The following is a 25547-nucleotide window of genomic DNA, read 5'->3' as shown; positions in this document are numbered from 1 at the left end:
ACCCCTGTCCTTTGGGCCTGTCCTTCTTCCCGAGGTGTCACTCAGCTGCTGAAGGGTCGAGGTCCTTTCCCATCACCCCGATCCTGCCCTCTCCTATGGCCCAGGGACCTCAGTGGCTCCACTATCAGCACTGAGGGGCCCTCAAGTCCCGCCAGTCTTTGAAAAAAAGCCCCTCCCAGAAGCCTCTGGGGTTGCTCCATGGCCCTCCACCCCTCCCAGCAAACCATCTGGACAAACACTGTCTCTTGCTTCACTGTGATCCAGCTTCTGCCCCTGTCCACCCCTGAAACTATCCGGCCAGAGTCACCAACAGTCCCTCCTAATCCGTTGGACCTGAACCCATTCTTTCACCCCACTGTCCCGCGTGCCGTAAGCCCACACTCTCCTGCCTGGTCTCTTTCGCTTCCACCCCAAAGGCTTGAGCCAGACTCCTCTCTCCCTCCATCTTCTCCCCAGTGATCTCGACAAGGACCCGTCTTCACGCAGGAGCCTGGGTGGGCACAGGGCGGATTCCCTGGGCTTCAGGCTGACTCAACATGAACATCCCTTGGACGTCCCAGGGGCGCCAGACCCTCAACACGGGACATACGCTCTCCTCTCTGAAAACCAGTGACTCCCTCTACATCCCGTTTCAATGGCCCATCTTCCCAGGCAGCCAAGTGAGAAGCCCAGAGTCACTCGGAGCTCTCCCCTTGTCCCGCATCCGATCCAGCCCCATCCTGCGGATTCTGCCGCCGATGTCTCTCCACCCGCAGCAGCCTCTGTCACCCCGCGTCCCCCGCCGGTGGCTGCGCCTGGGTTTTCTGCCAGCTCTTGACCTCGCTCATCTTGTCCCTCAAACCCACAGCCTCATACTGCAGCAAGATCAGTCTCTCCCAGTTGTAAGTTAGGTCGTTCCTTCATGCACTCAATCAACCAGTATCTGGTAAACGTTTCCTGTGTGCCAAGACCCACGTCACCAGACAAGGGGCACAGGGACGATCTGATGCAGACAAGGAAGAAGAACAGGACTCTCCTACCAATCCTGGCCTCAGGCTGCTCCTCCCCCATGGACAGAACCTACTGGACTCTCCCCTTTCCTCTTCATCTGGCGGACTCCTCCTCGTCCTCAGGGCCAGGTGAGATGTCCCTTCCTCCATGAGGCCCTCCTGACCTAAATCTGGGTTGAGGCCGCTCCCGTGTATGCCCAGGAGCCTCCAGATGGGCAGCCAGTGGGCCTTGTTCGTCCCTGTGTCCCCAGCACCTTGTCCCATGCTAGGAGTGCTTGAAAAGCATTTACCAAATCAATGAAAGAATGAATAAATGGATTTGTGGACAGATGAACACCAGTTTTCCGTGTCTATTCACACGAGTTTAAACCTGGGAAAAGAGCAGCTAAGGGCCTGAGCCAGGTCACACCCACCCCTCCCTGTCCACCTGCAGCCCCAGGGGCGGGGGGATGCTCACAAAGGAGGAGGAGAGGGGCTCCAGCTTGAAAGGATGGGCCTGACAAGGATCCTGCCCAAGTGAATTTTTTTACAGAGGCCTCTGGCATTCCAGGGGCGGAGACAGGATGTGATTAAACAGTGTGCTAAATAGGGCTGCAGAGGGTCTCCTTCCTCGGGACAGCAACAGCGTGCCTGTCTGCCTGTCGCCAGCTCCTTTCCTGAGGGGTGACCTCAGCCAATAGGCACGACCTAATAGGCCTGTTAGGGGTGAGCAGCGGGGGTTAGCGGATGGAACTTCGAGCCAGGCTGGACGTCTGCTGCACCCTCCATCAGGAAGGAGGGCCCAGCAAGCTGCCCCACGCCACCCCCCAGACAAAGGGTTGTGAGATGCCTTAGTGGACCCAATTCCAGGGGCAATCTGGCCCCACACTGTGCTCTGGGGGAGCCGCTTGGTCCCCCTCCACGTATTAAAGGAAGTGTTGGGGTCTGTCTGGTGCTGCCCAAATGTGGCTTCTCCCCAGAGGTCCAATTTTCCTGATCAGTGGCCTGTCCCAGGCCATGGGGGCAGATTCTCCAGTGAGGCAACCTGGGACATGACCTTCGCCCTTGTACGCTCAGTCATGATTTGGGGGAGGAAGACAGGACTTGTCACCACCCCTGATCTATGGAAGCGTCAGGTTGGTTTGTACTGAGAGAGGCTTAGGGCGGAGGAGAGGGGGACCCAGACCCTTCAATCTGAGTGACACTGGAGAAGGTGTGTCCTTTCCTGGGGCAGGGGCATTTCAGGGACTGCCTGAAATGAGAGAGCTCCTGCCGGGAGCTTCGTGCCCTGCAAAGGGTGGGCGGCTTTGTGCCCCTGGCCGCAGGGCGGCGCAGGGATGGTGTCCGAACCAGGTCTCCAGAGTCTGCACTCCTGGCCTGGGGCTCCCACCGCCACCTGCCTCACTGCCAGTCTCCACCCTGAAAGCGGAGACCAGGAATGTGTCACCCCTCCTGCAGGTGCGCAGGAGGGGCGGGCAGGGGGAGGTCCTTCCAGAGGCTGTGGCTTTGCCTGCACTACAGAGACCTGACCACAGGGCCACAGGAGCACCCTGCCCTCAACTCCACCCGCCTGCCTCTGAGAAGGGGCCCTTGGGTGGGGGGCTTCCCTGGGCAGGCGAGGGGCTAGCACGCAGGGCTACCAACGATTTGTAGCCCTCCAGGGCATCGCCTCCCACACTGCTGGCCTGAAATGGTTTGTACAACTTCCTCTCCAAAAAGGCAGGTGGCGACAAGCCCGACTGTGCCCTCTACCACCCCAAAACACAGAGGGGGAAGGGTGTGAGCAGTGCAAAGAGTTGCAGAAACCACCCGGTTTCGCCTCGGTGAGCACCAGCCACCCACGGTTTCTGTCTCCAGTGGATCCAGATTGGCCCCTCGACTCCAAATGCGATCTAGAGCCAGCTCCAGGCCGGGTCCTGCCTCCCACAACCCAGCCCTCGGACCTCCTGCCCCAGCACACCCCTGCCTATAAGGAACGTGCCCCGGGTCCCTTCAGGGACAGGCACCCCCCCCCCCCCCCCCCCCCCCCCCCCGCCCCCCCCCCAGAAGGACTCTGCAGCATCCTATGGCAAAGACAGGCTCCCAAGCCCAGGTCGGCAGGACTGGCCTGGGGCCCGGGAATCTGTATTCCCAACAAGCTCCTCCCGGGTGCTTCTGGGAACCACGGGGGCGGGGGAGGACCGCCAACCCAGGAGCCTCAGGCCATCCCGACCACCCCGAGACACCGAGCCTCCTGAACACCTCCCCCTCCTCCGCCAAAGGCCTCCGCCGGGCCCCCCTGCGGAGCCACGGCCAAGCCACTCACCCGGTTGGCCGTGACCGCCAAGTTCTGGAGGTTCTGCAGGAGGCCGATATCGGCGGGGAGGAAGGTCAGGTTGTTGTGGCTGAGGTCCAGGTAGCGCAGCTTGCGGCAGTAGAAGAGCTGGGTGGGGATCTTCTCGATCTTGTTGCGGTTCAGATAGAGGCGCTCGAGGTTGGTGAGGTTGCCGATCTGGATGGGGATGTAGGCGATGTGGTTGTACCACAGCTTAAGGCAGGTGAGGCGGTGCAGGTGCTGGAAGCTGATGATCTCCTCGATGGTCTTGAGGTTGTTGTCCTTGAGGTCGATCTCCTGCAGGTTGTGGAGGCTGAAGATGGAGTGCGGGATCCGCTCCAGGTCGCAGCGGATCAGCTCCAGCTCGGTCAGGTTCACCATCTTCTTGAGGCTGTTGAGGACGATGAGCTTGGTGCCCTCGTTGTTGATGGACAGCTTCTGCAGGTGCACGCCCACGTCGGTGACCACCTGGGGCAGCTTGGTCAGGTTGCTCTTGAGCCGCAGCACCTTGAGACGCTTGAGCTCGCGCAGCCCGTCGATGACGATGTAGCGGTTGTTCTCCGCGCTCAGGTTGCCCGTCAGGTGCAGCTCCTCCAGGGTCTTCAGGCTGTAGATCCACAGCGGGATCTCCTTGATGTCCGTGAACTTGATGTGCAGGGCCCGCAGGTTCTCGCGCAGGAAGGCCAGGGCGGGCGCCTCGATCTTGGCCGCCGTGTGGTACAGCCACAGCTCCTTGAGGCCCGTGAGCTGGGCGATGCTGGGCGGGATGGTCACGTCCGGGATCAGCTCCAGCTTCAGCACCTCCAGCTCCACCAGGTCGAACACGGTGTCGGGGATGCCGCTGAGCATGAACAGGTGCAGCTCCAGCTTGTCCTGCGCGTTCTTGGTGAGCCGCTGCCGCAGCTTGTCCAGCGTCCACTCGTTGTTGAGGTTCAGCTGCCGCAGCTTGTTCTCGCTCACCTCCGACAGGAAGACGGCGAAGCGCTTCGAATAGAGCGGGTCGTACTGGTCGATGAGGTGGAGCATGAAGGCGAAGTCGTTCTTGACGTCGGGGATGTCGCTGTAGCTGCTCTCCTCGCGGATGGACTCGAACGAGTACTTCTTGAGGGAGCGCCGCAGCATCCACCACAGCGTGTACATGCAGATGAGGCCGTAGAAGATGACCAGGCTGATGTAGAAGGACGCCAGGATCTTGAAGAGCGTGGCCAGCGGGTGGGCACAGCGGTAGGTGCGGTAGCCCGTCAGGCTCTCGATGTCCACGGTGCAGTCCACGTCGAACTTGATGTTGTGCACGTAGTAGACGGTGTAGCAGATGATGAGGATGAACTTGACCACCTTGATGATGGTCTGCCGCATGTAGAGGCGGTACACGATGTCCCCCTCCTCCACGTGGGTGCGGAACTTCTTCACCTTCTCGAACAGCGCCTTGGCCTGCTCGCCCTCCTTCTTGTCCAGCACGCCCGTCTCCGAGCGGTCCACGATGCCCTGCTCGATCCGGGACTTGGTCCGCTGCAGCATGGGCACGGTGGCCTCCACGTCTTCGCTGACCGTCGACGACTTCTTGTCCATGGAGCCGTTCATCTTGCTGAAGGCCGGCTTGGGGTCGCTCTCTTCCACCACCGTCTCGGACAGGGCGCGTGTGGTCCAAGGCGAGTCGAAGCACTTGAGCAGGATAGACACGAAGTGCTCCAGCTTCGAGCTCGTGCGCGGAAACTTGAACCAGAAGTTGCTGCAGGCCAGGAAGATGAGCGTGTGCAGGAGCACCAGGTAGGGGAAGTACTTGGCGAACCAGTGCAGGCGGTTCTCGTAGCACACGGCGTCCACGTAGTTGTACTGGTGCCGGTCCAGGTCGTACTTGATGCCCGTGGGGCCTGAGCCGGGGGTCGGCAGGACCGTGGAGTTCGGGTAGGTGGGCTCTGGGCCAGGGGCTGCCCAGCCCCGGAATGAGTCGTTGCAGGAGTCCTTGGTGACCCACTTACAAGGCAGGCAGATCATCTTGTCCTGGGTGACCTGCAGTGTGCCCCCAAAGACCGCGATCATCAGCATGACAATGGAGATGTAGTCGGTGAACACGTCCCACCATGGCTTCAGGATCCGGTAGGCTGGCTGCGTGTCCGCAAAGTAGCGGAGCTCTGTCACTGGAATCATGGTGCAACCTGAAAGGGACCCACAGGAGGGGGTTACCACAGGGCGGCCTGGCTGTCTGGGACCCGGGAGACGGCGCACCCATCGTCCAACATTCCACCTTGAGTCGGGCTGGGAGTCACAGCCCTGCCACGCACAGGGTGGCCCACCGATCAGCCTCTGTCCAGAACTATGTGGCCACCAGGCGGCCGGGACACCAGCACAGGGGAAGGCAGGTGGCCTCCGGACTTAGCAGACGTGAAGACCAAGAGCTGAGGTCAGGACCCACGCCGACAGATGGCTAAGGTGGCCTCGCCCTGCATTCCAGCAGGACCATTTGGGAATTCCTGTCCCCGGGCTGCATCCTATTAACGATCAGACTGAGCAGAGGGGCTTGCTGAAAACTCCCAGTTCACTTGGAACCAGGGCCGTGATGCTGCTGCCCCAGTGACCCGAAGAGGTTTCCTCCAAGTGTGAGAAATCCCAATGTAGAAGAGGGGGCTTGATGTGAACTCACTTTTTTCTTTTAAGTTTATTTATTTATTTTTGAGAGAGACAGAGACAGTGTGAGCAGGAGAGGGCCGGAGAGACAGAGAGAGAGAATCCCAAGCGGGCTCTGCATTGTCAGCACAGAGCCCAGTGAAGGGCTCGAACTCAGTGAGACCATGACCTGAGCTGAAACCAAGGGTCGGACGCTTCACCGACTATGCCACCCAGGTGCCCATGAACTCACTTTTGTAAGACAAATAGGGAAATTCAAAAAAATTCTATGAGGATGCATGTAATTATGTCCCTACTGGATCCTGAAGGGAGTCTTTCTTACACACACACACACACACACACACACACACACACACACAGAGTAGGGGGTGCGGCCAAGCAGAGAGAAGACAAGAAAACAAGACCGATCGCCGCCGCATGCTGGATGATATCACAATTATTATTATTATTATTATTATTATTATCATCTCTGGCTGTGTGCATCTACATGTGTGTGTATAAGGAAATTAAAAATAGCAGCATATTATCTCCCTGGAGAGTTCAATTCGGCAGGTCTCAGGTAGAGCTTACACTTGACTTTGGTGACACTAACGATCGGCCAAGTTTGGGGAATACTGCGTAAGAAGCCACATTCAGGAAATCCAGCCAGCGACATACAGGAGGAGTGCAACAAAATGAAGGTGCGAAAGGAATCCTGTGCTTGGGCTGTCTGCAATCACCCTGCCAAGATACACTGCCCTTACAACTACTGGTCTGCAAGACTGTAACGAAATTTTAAAAAGTACTCTATGTTCACCAGAGAACGCTTGGGGAAATATAAAAAAGCATAAACACAAAAAAAGAAATCCCTTGTAAGAACACCGCCAGGGCTGCCTACTGTTAACTTTTCAATGCGTAATAACCTTCCAGTCCTTTCTGTGCATATTTTTTAAAATAAAATTGTGAATTTTATTTTACTCCCTATTTTCCAATGTAGAATCTAGATTTAAAAAAAAAAACAATTTTTTTTTTTTGAGACAGAGAGAGACAGAGCATGAATGGGGGAGGGTCAGAGAGAGAGAGGGAGACACAGAATCTGAAACAGGCTCCAGGCTCCGAGCTGTCAGCACAGAGCCCGACGCGGGGCTCGAACTCCCGAACTGTGAGATCGTGACCTGAGCCGAAGTGGGACGCTTAACCGACTGAGCCACCCAGGAGCCCCAACGAGATTTTTTTTTTTAAGTTTACTTATTTTGAAAGAGAGAGAGAGGCAGAAAGAAAGGGAAAGGAAGAGAGAACCCCAAGCAGACTCCACACTGTCAGCAAGGAGCCCAACACGGGGCTCGATCTCATGCGCCATGAGATCATGACCTGAGCCGAAGTCTGGCATTCGACTGACTGAGCCACCCAGGTGCCCCTAGAATCTAGACTTTAAACCAAGGTTTAAGTACTTGTATTTTGACAGACTGGTCTGTTTCTCTTGGGAGAGGAACCAGGGTGCCCGGACTACGGGACTGCCCCCCTCATTCTAACTGTTGGTAATGTTAATGATGACCACGGTAATGAAACATTCATAAAACGGGCCTCCCTGCAAACGCCAAATGTGTTCCATCCTGTCTTTCCAGGGCGCACCGGGATGGGTGGGAAGGACAGGAAGAAAGCAACCCAGGACTCTGAGAGGGAATCGGGGCACTCAGATGGACGTGTGCCAGGCACCGGGCTAGCCCACACCACGGAATCCCTTCGATGCCCACGCGCAGGCCTGTCTTTGGCCTCGTTCCACAGACGGGGGAACTGAGCTCAGGGAAGTGAAGTCACCTGCCACGGACACTCTACGACTCAGGGCAGAACTGGGACTGAACCCGGGCCTGTCCCTCTGCCTCCCCACTTGGGTCATCACTGCTGCACGGGCTTGCTGTCAGCGTGACCATGCCAAGAGGCCACACCCGGGAGTCCAGCTTCCCTGCCCCCCTGGGGTTCCCAGAACTCAGGTCACCACGGGGCCAGTAGACGCCACCACCCTCCCTGGGCCACCAGCTCCAGCCCAGGGGTCAGCCCTCCTGGCGAGAAGGCCTGGGCCTCTAATGACTGGCTGGCTCCTTACACTCCTGGGGAGGGGGCACCCCGGGGAGGGCTCGCGGAATCACACAGCCAGCCTCCAGCTGAAAGAGACCCGGATACTCGTCCCTCCCTCGCCAGTTCCCCAAGCCCACATCCAGGCAGGCACCCAAAGGCTGGGGATGGGAAGGGAGGAGGGGCCGAGACCGAGCGCCCGAGGGCGTGCACCAGCCGGCCCGGCCACGGCAGGACGCCAGACGCTGGGGGCGGTGCAGTTTATGACCAGGCAGGATGTGGTTGCAAACTCACAGTTTTGGAGGGAGGCGGGTGTGCCAGCCTAGTGGGGACACCCGGTCTCACGGTGAGGAGTGGCCTCTGGGCCCTGCCGTCCTAGGGCTTTGCACATGTGGCTTCCTGACTTCTGAGGTGGGAACAGTGCACAGCTCCGTTTACAGGTGAGGGAACTGGAGGCCGACAGAGGGAGGAAACAGCCCAGGCCATTCCAGACCGGTATGTCTGGCTCTTAGCTTGCCCCTGACCCCAAACACCTGGTCTCAAGCACATCCTGAACTCGCTGCCATCCAGCCCTTGGCTCAGCCTTCTGGGGACGATGAAAGTGCCCAAGGTGTGTCCACGCCTCAGGGGCCTCTGTGTCCAGTGGGAGCTCGTGGGCAGTGGTGGGAGACACAGATGCCGCCTCCCTGCTGAGAAGAGCCTCGTGGAGTCTCAGGGTGCAGAGCCAGGGGCCCTGGCTGGGAGTTCGGTGCAGGCCGGGCCCCGTGGGGGTGACCCTCTAGCTGCACCCTATTTCTGCCTCACCTCTGCCACCAGCTCACTGTGGAACTCTGGACAAGGCACTGCCCCTCTCTGCTGGGGTTTTGGAAGAAATCTGGAAAGGAGGTGCAGGCACCAAACCCCAGGCTTTAGTCCCCAGGGATGCGAAGGAGGGGCGCCTGCCCCAGGGGCCCCCGACAACCAACAGCTAGGTGGTAGGGGCAGCCCGCTCCCAAGCAGCTCTTGCTGAGGCTGAGGGGGGGCAAGCCGGTGGCCAAGAAGGCTGAGCTGAGATCTGCCAGCCTCGATCTCGCTGCAGGACCTTGGGCAAGGTCCTTGCTGGCTTTGGGCCTCAGGTTCTGCACAGACACCTCACAGGGCTGCTGGAAAGCGTCCACAGAATTTCATGCTTTTACAGTGCTTAGCGCAGAGTGGGGCGGGCAGGCAGGAGGTTCAGGCACCTCCTCGTCTTGCTCCTTCAGGGCAGGAGTCTTTGGCGCATAGTAGGTGCTCAATAAAATCAGCGGGTCTCAAGAGAGAGCCCGAGAGGACGGGACAGGAGTGGGACGCAGGGAAGGGCAGGGCCCAGGCATGGCGGGGAGGGAGGGCAGCAGCGAGTTTCAGGTGGATGTGGGCAGGGCTGCACATCCTGACAGGGAGGAAACGGAGGCTCCGCCCAACTCCGAGGGCCCCTGGGAAGGAGACAGAGCCCCTCACACCCCACCCCGCCCCAGGTAGGGATCTCCAGTGCAGGGACCCGCCCCACGAGTCAGTGACTCAAGAGCACTGAACATCCACAGGGGCAGCTCCTGTTCCCAAACTAAAGACTCAGGGCCAAGTCCAGGACGAGCACATAGTTCCAGCACCCATTTTTTTTTTCTTTTTTTTAAGTGAGCTCTACACCCAACGTGGGACTTAAACTCATGACCCTGAGATCAAGAGCCACGCTCTACCGACTGAGCCAGTCAGGCACCGTCCCCCCCCACCACACCCATTTCTTTTTGTCCAAATTTCACTGTGGTCATATACACATAACATAGAACTGACTGTTTTAACCATTTTTAGGTATGTCATTCAGTGGCATTAAATACACTGCCATTGTCGTACAGCCACCACCACCACCATGGGTCTGCTCTGTCCCCATTCAACACCAACTCCCCGCTGCCCCCTCCCCCAGCCCCTGGCAACCGCCATGCTACTTTCCGTCTCTATAAAGCTGACTATCCCAGGTGCTTCGTGAACGGAGCCGTGCAGCAAGATTCGTCTCTTTGTGTCTGCCGTATTCCATTTAATACAGGGCCCTCAAAGTTCATCCGTGTCTTAGCACGGGTCAGAATTCCTTTCCCTTTTAAGGCTGAAGGATATTCCCCACAACCATTTTACAGATAGGGAAACTGAGGCTCAGAGAGAGAAGCCACTGGCCCAACTTCACCCTGGCTGTAAGTGACAGAGGCCACCTTCAGAGCCAGATCCACAGTGGAGCCCGGCCCTGCAGCAGCTCCAGGGGGCCACCCGGGTGGAGCAGATCCCACCTGGAAGCAGACCCCCGTGCTCAGGAGGGCGCCACAGGGAAAGGGAGCGGGTTCAAGGAAGTGGGGATCTCGTTTCCGGTTACAGAAAGCACTCCGCCCAGGCCGGTTCCTGCAGGCAGTGTGTTCATCCCCTCCCTGCACTGAGCCCCTCCCCAGCTTGCATCGCCTCCGGGCAGGGGTCTGGAATAGCTTGTCTCCCCCATGGCCTGTTTCCCTGTCCCAAAGGGGGCAGAGACTCTGTCGTGGATATGCCCACATCTTGTAAAAGGTGGTCAAGGGACCGAGGGGCATGTGATCCCAGGCCTGTGCCTGCCTTGGGCACCTCCTTTCACACTGTCTGTGGCCCACCCTGAGGTCAGCCAGCAAGGCTTGGCTCTAGAGCCGCCGATGCCACCAAACACCCCCTTGTCCTGGCCACCCCTGCCTGCAGCCAGCAGGGAGGGAGCAGTGTGTCCAGGAGCCAGGACTCCTTTCCCTCGTGGCACGTTGGTTTCCCCAGCCATAAAATGGGGGGTGGGGTGGGGGACACAGATGCCCTGCCAAGCTCTCAGGACTATCAGAAGTCACTGAAATGAGTTTTCCCAAACTGCCTGTGTATGGCCCATCGGTCAGGTGGAGAGCAAGCCCCAAGCTACATGCTGTGAGCTTAGAGCTGGAGGGATGGCCGGGCTAGTCTGGGCTCTGTCCTGAGTGGTGGAGTGACCCTGGGCAGGCGCCTTCATGTCTCTGAGCCTCAGTGCGCCCCCATCTGTGGGATACGGCTAAACCAGACATGGGCCTGGCCCCCCGGAGCAACCCCGACTTCAACAGACAGTCAGGGGTGGCTGAAAAGTGCACAGAACAGAAGCACAAAGGAAGGAAATGGAAGGAGGAAAACCACCCAGAGGGCTGGCAGATACCAGGCAAAGAGACACCGGTGGGTGGGGCCTGGCCCACGGTGGGCGGGCCTGGACCACTGTGGGCGGGGCCTGGCCCGCGTGGGCGGGAACGAGGATGCGACCTTTTCAATGGAACGAAGTAGCTGTGTATGTAATACCATTTTGGATAAAAAGCAAGATCCAGAAAAATAAATAAATATAATCTCATTCTGATAAACCCTTGACCCACAGTCCCTGCACCGTGGGGAGGGGCTCCCTCTCCGAGAGGGAATAAGAAACAGAATTAAAAGAAACTAATTTTTTACCAGCATGCATTATCTTTGTGATTGATAAAACAGTAGAGTTCAAAAGAAACAGAGCCTTAAAAAAAAGAAGAAGAAAAAGAAAATCAGTTCTCATGTGGGGATCAGGTGTTCTTTTGAAGTTCTGGGAGGGCAGTTTGGGGAGGGCAGTGGGGAATTGGGTCAGATCAGGTCAGGTCTTTGCCCCAGGAGATGGAGAATTTGGAAAGGATCCTGAATAGAGGACAAAGATGAACGGGTTGAACTCAGGGAACTGAGAAAAGACAAAAAGGCAATGTGCCTTGCTGTCCTCTGAGCTCTGGGCTGACTACTTCTTTTCCAGAATGGAGGCCTCACTCTGAGCTACAGACTGTGCCCTCCTAGAAGTCAGGGGTTAACATCCACCAGTGAAGTGGGAGACCAATGGCTGCACCCAAGTAAAGCTTCGGAGGCAGTGGGCAAGAGGCCACCCAGGGGCCGGGGGCCAGGGAGGCTAGGAGTCCTGCAGGACAGAGGCCAGCCCAGACTCATCCGGGGGCCCTTGTGCAGAGCCCAGAATACAGCAGTGGAGACAAGACCTGCCGATCTGGGTGGAGCTCAGGAAGGAGGCCGTAGGAGGAAGGATGGCAGTTGTCTGCGAAAGAGCAGGACAAAAGTCAGTCACAGGAATGTTCATCAGAGTGTTATTTATGCCCTGGGAAAATTGGAAACAACCCAGATGCCCATTACTGGGTGACTGGTTAAAGACTCATTAAATGATCAGATGATAAAACGCTATGAAAGAATGAAAACTTGTTAGAGCAAGACACCCAATGACTTGATAAGAGGAAAAACGTCAGAAGTATGCTACCTGCAAAGAGTAGGTAATCAAACTGTGGTGGAGTAATTCTTCCGTTACGAGTTTTATGTATACAAATAAAACTTAACACATACATTTGAACCATATTGGCAGTGACATCAGACTGCTGTTTATAATCTTTTTTCACTCCAAACTTACCTCTATTTTCTATTACGCTAGTCAGGTAATGAAGTTTGGGGTTTTTTTGTGGTTTTTTTTTTTAAGTTTATTTTTTTCAGTAATCTCTACACTCAACATGGGGTTTGAACTCATGACCCCGAGATCAAGAGTCACATGCTCTTCTGACCGAGCCAGCCAGGAGCCCCGAAAGGATTTTTTTAAAATCACAATTCCGGGGCGCCTGGGTGGCCCAGTCGGTTGAGCGTCTGACTTCGGCTCAGGTCATGATCTCACAATTCGTGGGTTCGAGCCCCGCGTCAGGCTCCGTGCTGACCGCCTGCTCAGAGCCTGGAGCCTGCTTTGGATTCTGTGTCTCCTTCTCTCTCTGCCCCTCCCCCGCTCATGCTTTGTCTCACTCTGTTTCTCAAAAATAAATAAATGTAAAAAAAAAATTTAAAAAAAAATAATAAAATAAAATCACAATTCCAAGGGCATCTTTTGGGATGAGCACTGGGTGTTGTATGGAAAGCAAGTTGACAATAAATTTCATATACTTAAAAAAATAGGGGCGCCTGGGTGGCTCAGTCGGTTAAGCGTCCGACTTCGGCTCAGGTCGTGATCTCGCGGTCCGTGAGTTCAAGCCCCGCGTCGGGCTCTGTGCTGATTGCTCAGAGCCTGGAGCCTGTTTCGGATTCTGTGTCTCCCTCTCTCTCTGACCCTCCCCCATTCATGCTCTGTCTCTCTCTGTCTCAAAAATAAATAAACGTTTAAAAAAAAATTTTTTTTTAAATAAATAAATAAAAGATCAACACTTCAATTTAAAAAAAATAGCAATAAAAATAAAATTTGGGTAAAAAATAATAAAATAAAATAAAATAAAATAAAATAAAATCACAATTCCAAGGGATCAAGCATAGCTAAGACAATTTGGAAGAACAAGGTGAGAGGAGACTGACCACAAAGATATAGGAATTCAGCCAATGTGGTATTGTGATGTAGGGATAGATGGATGGATCAAAGGAACAGAAGGGCGAGCCTAGAAACAGACCCTGAAATGTCTGGAAACAGACATGAAGAGTGTTAGCTTTGCAGGTCGAGGGAAAGAATGGGCGTCCATGAATGGAGCTGGCTCTCAGGTACTCACATGAAAAAAAGCATAGCCTCATCTACTTCCTTAATATGAAAATAAATTCCAATGAACCAAAGACCTAAGACAAAAGCTCCAAGGAGGCCAACATGGGCAGGGCTCGATCCCACAACCCTGGGATAATGACCCAAGCCGAAATCAAGAATCAGACCCTCAACAAACTGAGCCACTCACGTGCCCCAAAAGTTGAAAGTGTTTAAAAAAAGGGGCACCTGGGTGGCCCAGTTGGTTAAGCCTCCAACTCTTGGTTTCAGCTCAGGTCATGATCTGGTGGTTCGCGAGTTGGAGCTGTGCATCAGACTCTGCACTGACAGCACAAAGCCTGCTTGGGATTCTCTCTCTGTCCCTCTCTCTCTCTCTGCCCCTCCTGTGCTCTCTCTCTCTCAAAATAAATATACTTTAAAATTTTTTTACGTTTATTTATTATTGAGAAACAGAGAGCATGAGCATGGGAGGGGCAGAGAGGAGGGGAGACACAGAATCCGAAGCAGGCTCCAGGCTCTGAGCTGTCAGCACAGAGCCCGACGCAGGGCTTGAACTCCAGAATGGTGAGATCGTGACCTGAGCTGAAGTCAGACGCTCAACCGACTAGACCACCCAGGCACCCCAAAATAAATAAATAAACTTTAAAAAAAAGAAGAAAGATCTAAGAGATCAACTTAGGATGAGAAAGGATTTCCTACCACAAAGAGTACAAATCCTTACAGGAAGATATTGATATTGTGATCACATTAAGTTCAAATAGGGGTGCCTGGGAGCGCCTGGGTGGCTCAGTCGGTTGAGCGTCCAACTTCGGCTCAGGTCATGGTCTTGCAGTCTGTGGGTTCGAGCCCCGCATCGGGCTCTGTGCTGACAGCTGGGAGCCTGGAGCCTGCTTCGGATTCTCTGTCTCCCTCTCTCTGCCCCTCCCCCACTCATGTTGTCTCTCTCTGTCAAAAGTAAATAAACATTAAAAAAGAATTAAAAAAAAAAAATAGGGGCGCCTGGGTGGCTCAGTCGGTTAAACGTCCGACATTGGTTCAGGTCACGACCTCACGGTTCGTGAGTTCGAGCTCCGCATTGGGCTCTGTGCTGATAGCTCAGAGCCTGGAGCCTGCTTCGGATTCTGTGTCTCCCTCTCTCTCTTTTCCTACCCCGCTCGCACTCTGTCTCTCTCTCTCTCTCTCTCTCTCAAAAATAAATAAAGATTAAATAAAATAAAATACATGCATATCAAAGAACATAATAAAAAACAAGTAAAAAGAACGCACAGATTTGGAAGAGATATTTACAATGCGTGTAACTACCAAAGGATTACTATCCAGGGCAAATACAGAACTCTTCTTTTTTTTTCTTTTCTTTTTTTTTTTTTTAATGTTTATTTATTTTTGAGACAGAGAGAGACAGAGCATGAACAGGGGAGGGGCAGAGAGAGAGGGAGACACAGAATCTGAAACAGGCTTCAGGCTCTGAGCTGTCAGCACAGAGCCTGACGCGGGGCTTGAACTCACGGACCGTGAGATCATGACCTGAGCCGAAGTCGGACGCTTAACCGACCAAGCCACCCAGGCGCCCCTGAAGAACTCTTACAAGCACAAGAAAGAGACAATCCAAAAGGAAAAAAAACCCGGCAAAATACACGAACAATTTACAAGAACAAAATGCAAATGGAATTTAACGAATGAAATTAATTCCTAATCTCGTTACCAATCAGGGAATGCAAATCAGATGCCACTTCATTCCCCTGCAACTGGCAAAAATGCTGAATTCCTAGACGAGGAGTTAGGATGCACATATCCTACAATCCAGCGACTTCTCTCCTAGTTATAGATCTCAGGGAGTTGTTTTACACACACGAGAAGTCACGGACAAGAATGCTCTCTAAAGAGTTGCTCCTAACAGCCCCAAATCAGCAGCAACCCATCCATCAACGGGAGAAAGGATAAATCATTACCGTCGTACAACGGAATGCTAAAGCAATGAGTTAATGATCTATACCTACATGTACTAACAAGAACGGACCTCAGAAACAATGCTGAGCCAAAAAACAAGCTACAGAATAATGTTATGTGTTATGCAAGGTTTTCTATAATGTAACATATCCATGTGTAGTAAAGCTATAAAGACATGCATGGAGAGCCCCCAAATCAAGATAATTTCATCCAGAGAGGTGAAGCAAAAGGGCTTGGGGAAGAGGCTTTGCTTATGTCTGAAATAATTTGAGACAGAGACAATCTAGCTAACACAATTACTGTACAAATTAAGGACCGACAAAGCTGAGTCCTGGATACAAAGATATTTGTTCTGGTTTTATACTTTTCCGTGTGCTTAAATTATTTCATACAAAATTTTCCAAAATCATCCTCTGTTTCTACCCCCTCTGGCGGGTCCTCTCTCTGGTCCTCACACCTGCCAGGCTCGGCTGGAGGCGGCCGCTCTGGACCTACTGCTGGGGCAGCAAATTCAAATCCTCCTTCCAACTGGCCTGCTCCTCACCTGTGGTCTCTCAGGATCCTAGAGAACACGTTACCACCCCTGCCTGGTCCTGCCCTGTGCCCAGCGAGCTGCTGAAGCGGGTAGGATGCAGTCAGACCCTTTCCACATCACAGCAGATGCAGGCGGGGAGAAGTGGGAAGGTTCCTGTGGCAAGGCCGGAATATCCCTGCCCCTGGAGAGTCCCTATCTTCCCCCTTGGTGGCAGCCAGATCGCGGAGGGCACAGAGAGCAACAGCTTTGGATCTGGGAAGACACAGGTTCAAAAGCAGCTCTCCTCTGAAATCATTCCATGACCCTGGGAAAATTATTAGCTCAAGCCTCTGTTTTTACAGTTTTAAAATAAGAATAGGGGTGCCTGGGTGGCTCAGTCGGTTAAGTGTCCAACTTTGGCTCAGGTCATGATCTCACGGTTCATGGGTTCGAGCCCCACGTTGGGCTCTGCGCTGACAGCTTGGAGCCTGGAGTCTGCTTTGGATTCTGTGTTTCCCTCTCTCTCTGCCCCTCCCCTGCTCATACTCGGTCTCTCTCTGTCTCTTTCTCAAAAATAAATAAATGTAAAAAAAAATTTTTTTTAATAAATAAATAATTAATAAACTTTTAAACTGAGAATAATGCTACCTACCTCATACATCTGTATACAGTGACCCAAAAGATATCCAAGAGGTATTAAAAAAAAAAATCGGGGTGCCTGGGTGGCTCAGTCGGTTAAGCATCTGACTTCACCTCAGGTCATGATCTCACCGTTTGTGGGTTTGAGCCCCGCGTTGGGCTCTGGGCTGATGGCTTAGAGCCTGGAGCCTGCTTCAGATTCTGTGTCTCCCTCTCTCTGCCCCTCCCCTGCTCGTGCTCTGTCTCTCTCTCTCAAAAATAAAGTTAAAAATATTAAAAACAAACAAACAAAAAAACAAGCACAGAGTCTCAGGTTTGCAAGATGAAAAAAAGTTCTGGAGCTCAAGGGGGGTGAGGGCCGCAGAATGGTGTGAACGCATTAATGCCACTGAACTGTGCGTTTAAAAATGGTTAAGATGAGGGGCGCCTGGGTGGCTCGGTCGGTTGGGTGTCCGACTTCAGCTCAGGTCATGACCTCACGGTCCGTGAGTTCGAGCCCTGCATTGGGCTCTGTGCTGACAGCTCAGAGCCTGGAGCCTGTTTCGGATTCTGTGTCTCCCTCTCTCTGACCCTCCCCCGTTCATGCTCTGTCTCTCTGTCTCAAAAATAAATAAACATTTAAAAAAAAATTTTTTTTTAATAAAAATGGTTAAGATGATAATTTTACTTGTGTATCTTACCGCAATTAAAAAAAAAAATTTTTTTTTAACATTTATTTATTTTTGAGACAGAGAGAGACAGAGCATGAACGGGGGAGGGTCAGAGAGAGAGGGAGACACAGAATCGGAAGCAGGCTCCAGGCTCCGAGCCATCAGCCCAGAGCCCGACGCGGGGCTCAAATTCACGGACCGCGACATCGTGACCCGAGCTGAAGTCGGACGCTTAACCGACTGAGCCACCCAGGCACCCCCCTTACCGCAATTTAAAAAAAAATCAGGGCAAAAGAGGCATGATCCTATTCTTGTTTTAAAAAAATTGTATCCCTAACTTATTACTGTATGCATAGAAAAATCTGGAGAGCTATACATAGAACTATATGCAGTTAAGTCTGAGGGCGGATCAGATAGCAGAGGGTTGTCTATACCATACACTCACTCTTCTGTTATTTAAATTTGGTACTTTTCTGAGCAGGAAAAATACCTGGGAAGAAAACCAGAAGGCCGTCCTCACCGTGCGGTTTCTGACGACTGTAAAAGTTTACCAGAAGTACCTGCCGTGTACTGTGTTAGGAAAAGGTTGGCCCACCCCTGCCTGCCCCACCCAGGTGACCGACACTCCACGGGGTGCTGTCCTCACTGCTGGGAAGCAGCACCCCAGGTTGGGTCGGCTCAGACCCTGGGGACAAATGACTTTTCCTCTGAGTCTCAGTTTCCTCAACTGCAAAATGGGAATATTACCGTACCTGCCTCAGAGGCTTACTGTGACTACTCAACATAATGCACCGTGTGGCACAGAGGAAGGTGTTACGCTTACCACGACCCACCTGTCACTGCAGAAAACCCTCCCAGAACTCAGTGGGGGAAGACACCCAGGTGAGGGCCGAGCCACAAGGAATGGCATCTCCAAGTACAAACCAGACCCCCCAGAGCCCTCCAGGACCTGCCCCCGTCTCACAGACCACACTCAAGGGCCTTGAGCTTCTGGAGCCCCACCCAGGCTCAGGACCCCAGGAAAGGACGAAGGTAGAGAGCTGGCGATTTACTCTCAGAACCACCCCTTAGGTATCAAACCGATGTCGTTGATTTCCTCCTGATGCTTCTTACAGAGGGGGAAGGGAGTAAGCAATGATGTGCTGCCCTCTCCATCCCGGAGGGTGACCACCCAAGCGTGTTCCTGCCCCCGCGTCGGCCTATGGAGACTTGGCTTTCACACTCAAGCCGTGGCAGGCCGGCCAGGCTGCGGGTAAACAGGGCACAGTGAGCCTTTTGTTAAAGCCCAAACAGAGATGCTGGGCAAGCTTCCCAGGCAAGAGGGGAGGCAGGAGGCTGGCGCCCCTCCTTGTACCACACTTGGAAAGGCTGTCTCTCCAACACTCTCCCAGGGAAGGGGGGAGGGCCTTTCCCAAGAGGCCTGAGGAAGACGGTGGGTCGATGGCCCTGTCCCGGAAGGGCTCTGGGCCTGTGAATCTGCTCCTCGGTCAGCACCCCTGGGCCTCCTCTGGTCCCAGAGCTGGCAGTGGGAGGAAAGGTCGCACCTCGCCATCTGGTGCACACAGCCCCCACCCACTCAAGAGAAGGGCATTGCCCTCCAGGCCCCCACACCCACTTGGGGTGAGTCAGCAGCGGGCCAGGGGCACTGCCTGGCTTGGCACTCAGCCTGTGGAGCAAGGCACACCCTCACTTCCCGGGAAAGGAAGATGGGAGACAGTCGAGGCGGGAGGGGGAGGGAACAAGTTTCACTTCCAAACTGCTCTCATGTTTGGGCCGGGCCTCCCAAACAGGTCTGTCCTCATACAATCTCGCAAGGCTGTGGCCTACCTTACAGGGTGAAGGGTGACAGGTGAGGGACACCCATCTGGGGCTCCTGGACTCACAGAGGCAACAGGCCAGGCTGGAGGCTCAAGCCACCCCCTCACCACACCAGGCTGGCATCAGCGCTCCCGGCTACCGGCGGGGACCGCGTGCCAGCACTGAGCCCAGCACTTCCTGTGCCTCGGCTCCCAATCTCCACGAAAACCAGGAAGGTGGCTTTCCAATTCACCAGTGGGGGATCTTGGGAAAGTCCTCTTACCTCCCAGGGCTCTGGGTTTCCTCATCTGTAAAATGGCTCATGAGTTGTAGTGAGGACTGAACGAGGGAGTCCATGGAAAGCTTCTGGCCCGGTGCCTGCCACGTATTAAGACTCTGTAATGTTAGCTGCTGTTATTGTTATGGGAGGCGTCCTCATCAGTCCCTTTATGGGAGAGTGGTTAAGCGACCTGCCCAAGGCCACAGAGCTAGAAGATGGTGGGAAAGATCACCACCAGTCTGCCTTTCCATTATGCCAACCTGTGTCGAAGGCTAGTGGGGCTCCTGACCCTACCTGAGCACCTGGAACCCTGGAAATGCTTCCTAAGACAAGACCTCCTTTTCCCGAGGGGTACATGGAATCAAGGCTTCTGCAGGGAACCCGAGCAGAGCATACTCAGACGCCTCTGATGTCTCAGGTATAGCTTTAAGGAGACTCTAGAAAGGAGCCCTGCTCTGTCGGGTCTGGGCCCAGAAGCCGGATGCCAGATCAGGGTCCGTGGTGGCAAAGGGGCCTTGGAGGTGGGCCTCGATCTGCTATGAATACCAGCACTGCCTGCCTGGACAGGTTACAAAACAGGGGCAGGAGCACCTAAAGGAGGCTGCAGACACATCTTCTGCTGAGATCCCAGGGGACTGGGACTGAGACCAAGGTAAGCTGCCTGTGGCCCAGCTCTCTGGGCTGGAGGGGGGTGCTGCCCCCAGAGATCCCAACACAGGGCACCAGGGGGGAGGTGTGAAGTGCAGGATCCCCGTGCACCCAGCTTCCTGCCGCCCCCCCGCCCCCCACCGGAACATTTGTCAACGGCCGACTCCGGAGTTTGGTGCTGGCACCTCTGAGGGTGTCTAGGTGGCATGTGAGAGCTCTGGAATTTTACAGCCACTTTTACTCCGGTGGAAGGCTGCTCCAGGCAGGAGGCTATATTGCAGCAGCCTATTTAATTTTGAGGTTTTAGGCCCTCAAGAGACAGTTAAACATAGAACTTACTACGAGATGCAGCAGAAACGCATCGGGAGAGATAGCAGGGGATGTTTGTGGCTGGGAGTAAAAGCCGTTCTAGAAACCTCAGTCCCAACGCATCCTAGACAAGGGATGGTCAACCCCCCGACACGTTCTGGGAAGTCACTGGAATCCCCACTGCTGAGGACAGCTCGGCCCTGCTTCTATACCAAGGGTGTCAGATGGACGCCTTTGCCAGAGGTGGGGACCAGGGCTGAAAGCATCGCCCTGCTCAGTGTCTCCTGGGATGGTCCACAGACCGGCCGCCTCACGACAGCCTGGGAGCGTCCTCAGAATGCAGATTCCTGGGCCCACCCCTGCCCACGTGTGTGGCGATGGGTCCCCGGGGAAACAGCATTGTCAACAAGCCCCCCCACCCCTACCCCAGGGAAGCTCTAAAGTACCTCCAAGCCTGAGAACATGGAGAAAAAGAAAAACGGAAGGTGGGGTGGAAAGAGCACAGGCTGCCAAAGCTAACAGCTCCGGGTTCGAGTCCCAGCTGTGGTCTCTGACCCTGTAAAAACGGTGGAGCCATCTCATAGAGGAGACCGTGGCGGGGAGCTGCCATATGTATGCAGTGACCCGACATACCACCCAGTGCTCCGACTGTGGCCACTGGGGACAACTGGGGGCCAGGAAGGCCCTGCCGTTAGAACGAGGGAGAAGGCGGACAGCCCAATTCCTGGAGCCAAAGTGTCTCCAGAGAGAAGGAAAAGAGACTGCAGGGAAAGAACAGGAGGAGGAAACCCGGTGAGGAAGAGGGTCAGGTCAGGGAGCCTGAGAAGGCCACCAGGTCAGGGACACCTCGTTCCCAGCTCGACCCTGCCAGACCACAAAACCAGGCTGCCAGGCCTGAAATCCCTCCTGCCCCAACAGAGCATCTTCAGACCCGGGTCCCAGGGCAGGCCCTCTGCCTTCTCCTCCCCTGCCCACCCTCAAGGTTAAAACCTGAAAGGAGAGGGGCATCTGGCTGGCTCAGTCGGTGGAGCATGTGACTCTTGATTTTGGGGGTTGTGAGTTCGAGCCCCGTGTTGGGTGTAGAGTTTACTTAAAAACAAAATCTTTGGGGCGCCTGGGTGGCGCAGTCGGTTAAGCGTCCGACTTCAGCCAGGTCACGATCTCGCGGTCCGTGAGTTCGAGCCCCGCGTCAGGCTCTGGGCTGATGGCTCGGAGCCTGGAGGCCGTTTCCGATTCTGTGTCTCCCTCTCTCCCTGCCCCTCCCCCGTTCATGCTCTGTCGCTCTCTGTCCCAAAAATAAATAAAAAATGTTGAAAAAAAAAAATTAAAAAAAAAAAAACAAAATCTTTAAAAAAATTTTTTAATGTTTATTTATTTTTGAGAGAGAGAGAGAGAGAGGGAGGGAGGCAGGGAGGGAGGGGCAGGGTATAAGCGGGGCAGGGGCACAGAGAGGGGGAGACACAGAATCTGAAGCAGGCTCCAGGCTCTGACCTGTCGGCACAGAGCCCCACACGGTGCTTGAACTCACGGACTGCGAGATCATGACCTGAGCCGAAAGTTGGATGCTTAACCGACTGAGCCACCCAGAGGCCCCCAAAATAAAATCTTAAAAATAAGACAAAACAAAACAAAACAAAACCTAATAGGAGCATTCCAAAGGGACCAAGACTTTCCTCAGGAATCGCCAGGGTCAGTGAGTCAGGGCCAGACTCAGGCAACACAGCAGTTCGTGCATGTCCCTTCCAACCCCCCCTACCTGGCCCCTGCCCTAGGTAGACAGAGGAGGCCGAAACCTCTCAGGCCAGCCCAGGCCGTTCCCTCCAAGCTGTCCCTGGCACGGAGGAGGATTTCTGATCTCAGATAAGTAGGACCTGCTGCTTCCCACTCATCCCTGGCCAGAAGAACTTCGGCTCAGGCTTCCCCTTCCTCTCCAGGAGGTAGAGTTCCTCAAAACCAACAGGAAACTCCTACAGGGCAGGGCTGGGGTTTGCTGACCTCCTCTCAGTAAACAGGAGAGTCCACAAAATCACACACCAGGTATTTCCTACCCCCCTCGGTGCTGTTGTCAATGCGCTAACAGCTCAAAACCCCAGAAAGGTGAGGATGGGGGCAGTGGGGGTGTGCTGACGGGGACTCACACACGGATCCACCCCGCGCCTGGGAAAGAGGGCCTGAGGGAACCAGGAAATGAAGCAAGAGCAAGCTGTGAACCAGCCGCCCTAGCGAGACTTGACATGGGGAAAATAAGCAAACAGTAACACCACATGTGGAATGATACCCTCCCCATTCACCTCTCCGGAGATGGGATCGCGGGAGACTTTCACTTTCCGTGACACCAAAATCAAAATGTTATGAAAACATATAATGAACATGCAACTCTGCTGATAGTTAAAAAAAGAAAAAAAATTACTGTTTCTTTTAAAATCCAGGCTGGGGAGGGCCAGGCCCTCCTTAACAAAAAGCTGAGGTGCCAGGTGGATGCAGCGAGGACTGGGGCACAGAACAAAGGACCCTGGCTCAGGATTCCAGGATCTGGTTCCAGCCCCACATCCCCGCCTGCCTTCCTGAACTCTTGGGCAACTTTCCCCACTTTGAGCTTTAGTTCCCACATTTATAAACGAGGGATGAAGGCCACTGCCTGAGTTTCCCCAAACGATCAGAGGAAATCATTGACAAGGGTGGGTTTTACAAATGATACAGCCATCTAGCCACGTACCCGCTAAGGTTATGAGACACGTCCTGGGACACACGCTGCTAAGTGCCTTCCCTATATCAACATATTTAAAGCAAGATGAGGTACTAAAATCATCACCTTTTTATGGCTAAGGGAACAGAGGCTCAGAGAGGTACAGCGGCTGGCCCACAGTCACTCACCAAACCCACATCCCAGACTATGAAGTCTGGGTCCCAACCAGCGCACTTTCCCACCTTTGGGAACTGTTTTCCAAAGCGTGGGCCAAGGAACCCCAGTCCCCAAAGACGTCCACGCGCTCAATTAACTGTGGCGACGCGCAAGTTGCCGGCCCCCTCTCAGAGACTCATCGTGCTCCCTTCGATGCAGTCAAGGCTAAGAAGTCCCACAGCAAGGTCAAGTTGTTTCCCAGAGTCGTCCAACCACTGCGACCACAGGTACAGGCGTTCCACGGAACAACACCTTGGGAAATGTGGTCACAGGACGGTCCGGTTAACAAGTCAGACCGACCAGATCTGGGCTGGGGGAGACAAAAAACAGAGGTTCGCAAGGAAACCTAATGTTGGCGTTTGAAGTACAGCTAGCACATACTCCTCAGCTGGCCACGGAGTCGGGAGGAGGAAGAAGAATTCTCTCCTGCCACCTTTGCCCTAGATGCCCTGGACCCGTAGTAAGAATAGCAAAGGACCGCAGAGATGGAGATACTGCCCTTTGCCCCCTCGGCTGGGGCAGACACCTGACTGGAGGCTGGCCTGGCGGCGGAGGTGGGCGGGGGGGGCCCAGTCCTTACCCCTTGGACGGTTCTGCTATCTGCGTGCTGGCTGTCGGTGCTGAGGCTGGCCCACGTCTGTCTGGGCAGGGTCCTGGCATTCCTCTCGCTCCATGGAAGCTGCCTCCCTACAAGGAAGCAAGAGCTACTGTCAGCAGGGATGTGTGTGGCTATCAAGAGTTACCTGCTGTGCTGCCAACATTTTCTGAGTGCTTGCTCAGTGCCAGGCCCCGGACTGGGCTCTGGGGTGACAAGAGAGAACCAGACAGCCTACTGGGAGACGCCAAGGCAACGATTACAGTCAGCTCTTGGGAGCCCAGGGCTCTGCTGGGGGTACCCGGAAGCTACGGGGACACAGAGGAAGCATGAGACCCAGAGTGGTGGGGTCAGAGAAGGCTCCCTGGGAAAGGTGTCGCCTGAGTTGACTTCTAAGGAAGAGCAGAGTTTGGAGAAAGAGTACAAGTTCGCCTGGAAGGGAGAGAACGCGACATCTAGACAACGCTGAGTGGTTCAGCCTGGCCAGATCTAGGACCGGAGGTGGGAAGTGACGGGACGTGAGTTCCCGTGGGGCGAGCTGAGTCCAGGCAAAGGCACAGCTTCAGCCCAGACACACGAGTTCGACGCATACACAAAACCCAGCCAGCACCTGTCAGGAAGCATTTAGTGAGTATCTAAACACGCGAGGCACTCCGCTCAAAACCATTCACAAGACTGGAAAAGACAAGTTAGCAGGGTGGGAACAGAAGTGTGATCAGACTACAGTAGGGGTAAGGGGGAGTATCCAGACCACTAGGAGTTGAGACTGTGGCCCCCCAGCCATCGGGAAAGGCCAAAGGATATGCAGGAGTTAGCAGGAAGGAGGGAGTGCAGGTGGGGAGTGCACGGGCAGACAAAGGGACTCAAATGGCTCTAAGAGGGACTGTGGAGCCTTTTAACCACTTATGCCAGTAAGCATTTAAAGACACCTACTCAGGGCTAGGCACCATGCTGGGAGGAAAGAAGCAGAAGACAGTCTCCAACCCAGAGGAGAGGTACAGAAGTCAATAACCCAGCAAATCCACACAAGGGAGATGGCCACTAGCAGTAAGTAAAGCACCTAGAGCTGTAAAGGCACGGAGGCCACTAAGCCAGACTCTAATCCCCCTCACCCTTCTCAAGGACAGGATACCCACTGAGGCTGGGCAGCCCAGTCACTTGCCCAGGGCACAGCCCGGACCAGAAGTCAGGCCTCAGGACTCCCTGTCACTGATTCTTCTAGTCTCACCTCTTCCAGGAAACATACACTGCACACTCCCAACATGTTCACCCTGAGCTAATGCCTCCTTCCTCTGTAATATTTCTATTATTACGCTGGCCATTGTATCAACGTTTTCCTGCCTGCCTCTCCTCCCAGACTGCAGCTCAGAGGAGGCCAGGGACCATGTTCTCTCGCATCATTTCTGGTCCAGGCCAGGCACTTACTAAGGAATAGCTGGCTGGCTGGCTGGCTGGATGAATCAAGGGATAGAGAGATGGTGTACTGGGCTCTAGGGCCACCCGACTTCTCATGAGGTCTTAGACCATTAACCTGTGCTTCAGTGTCCCCGTGTGAAAATGTGGAATCACCACCACTCTCAGGAGAGGCAGTCAGGAACCAGGCCAATCCCTTCCCTGCAGCTCCTACAGGTGAGGTCCAGGCCAAGCCAGATAGCAACCCAAGGCCCAGCCACTTCCCCACGTTCTGACCTACTGGGGCAGTCCTCAGGACCCTCTCCTGTCCAGAAAGGCCACTCAAAGTTTGCAGAGGAAACTGCTTCCTAGTGGG

At 54.4% G+C, this 25547-nt stretch overlaps 1 protein-coding gene across 1 annotated transcript in view; it reads right to left on the bottom strand.

Annotated features, from left to right (window-relative positions):
• Nucleotides 1-25547, bottom strand: part of LRRC8A (leucine rich repeat containing 8 VRAC subunit A) — a 31382-nt gene that overhangs the window by 4180 nt on the left and 1655 nt on the right. The window contains exons 2-3 of the mRNA XM_049629983.1: nt 23765-23871; nt 3274-5438 (exon numbers count right to left, since the gene is read on the bottom strand). Of these exons, the coding sequence (XP_049485940.1) occupies nt 3274-5430 (2157 nt within the window). The 5' untranslated portion in view covers nt 5431-5438; nt 23765-23871. The remainder of the gene's footprint in view (nt 1-3273; nt 5439-23764; nt 23872-25547) is intronic.

This window comes from Panthera uncia, chromosome D4 (genome assembly GCF_023721935.1).
Source record: "Panthera uncia isolate 11264 chromosome D4, Puncia_PCG_1.0, whole genome shotgun sequence".
NCBI lineage: Eukaryota > Metazoa > Chordata > Mammalia > Carnivora > Felidae > Panthera > Panthera uncia.
This window is presented reverse-complemented; position numbering and strand designations above follow the sequence as displayed.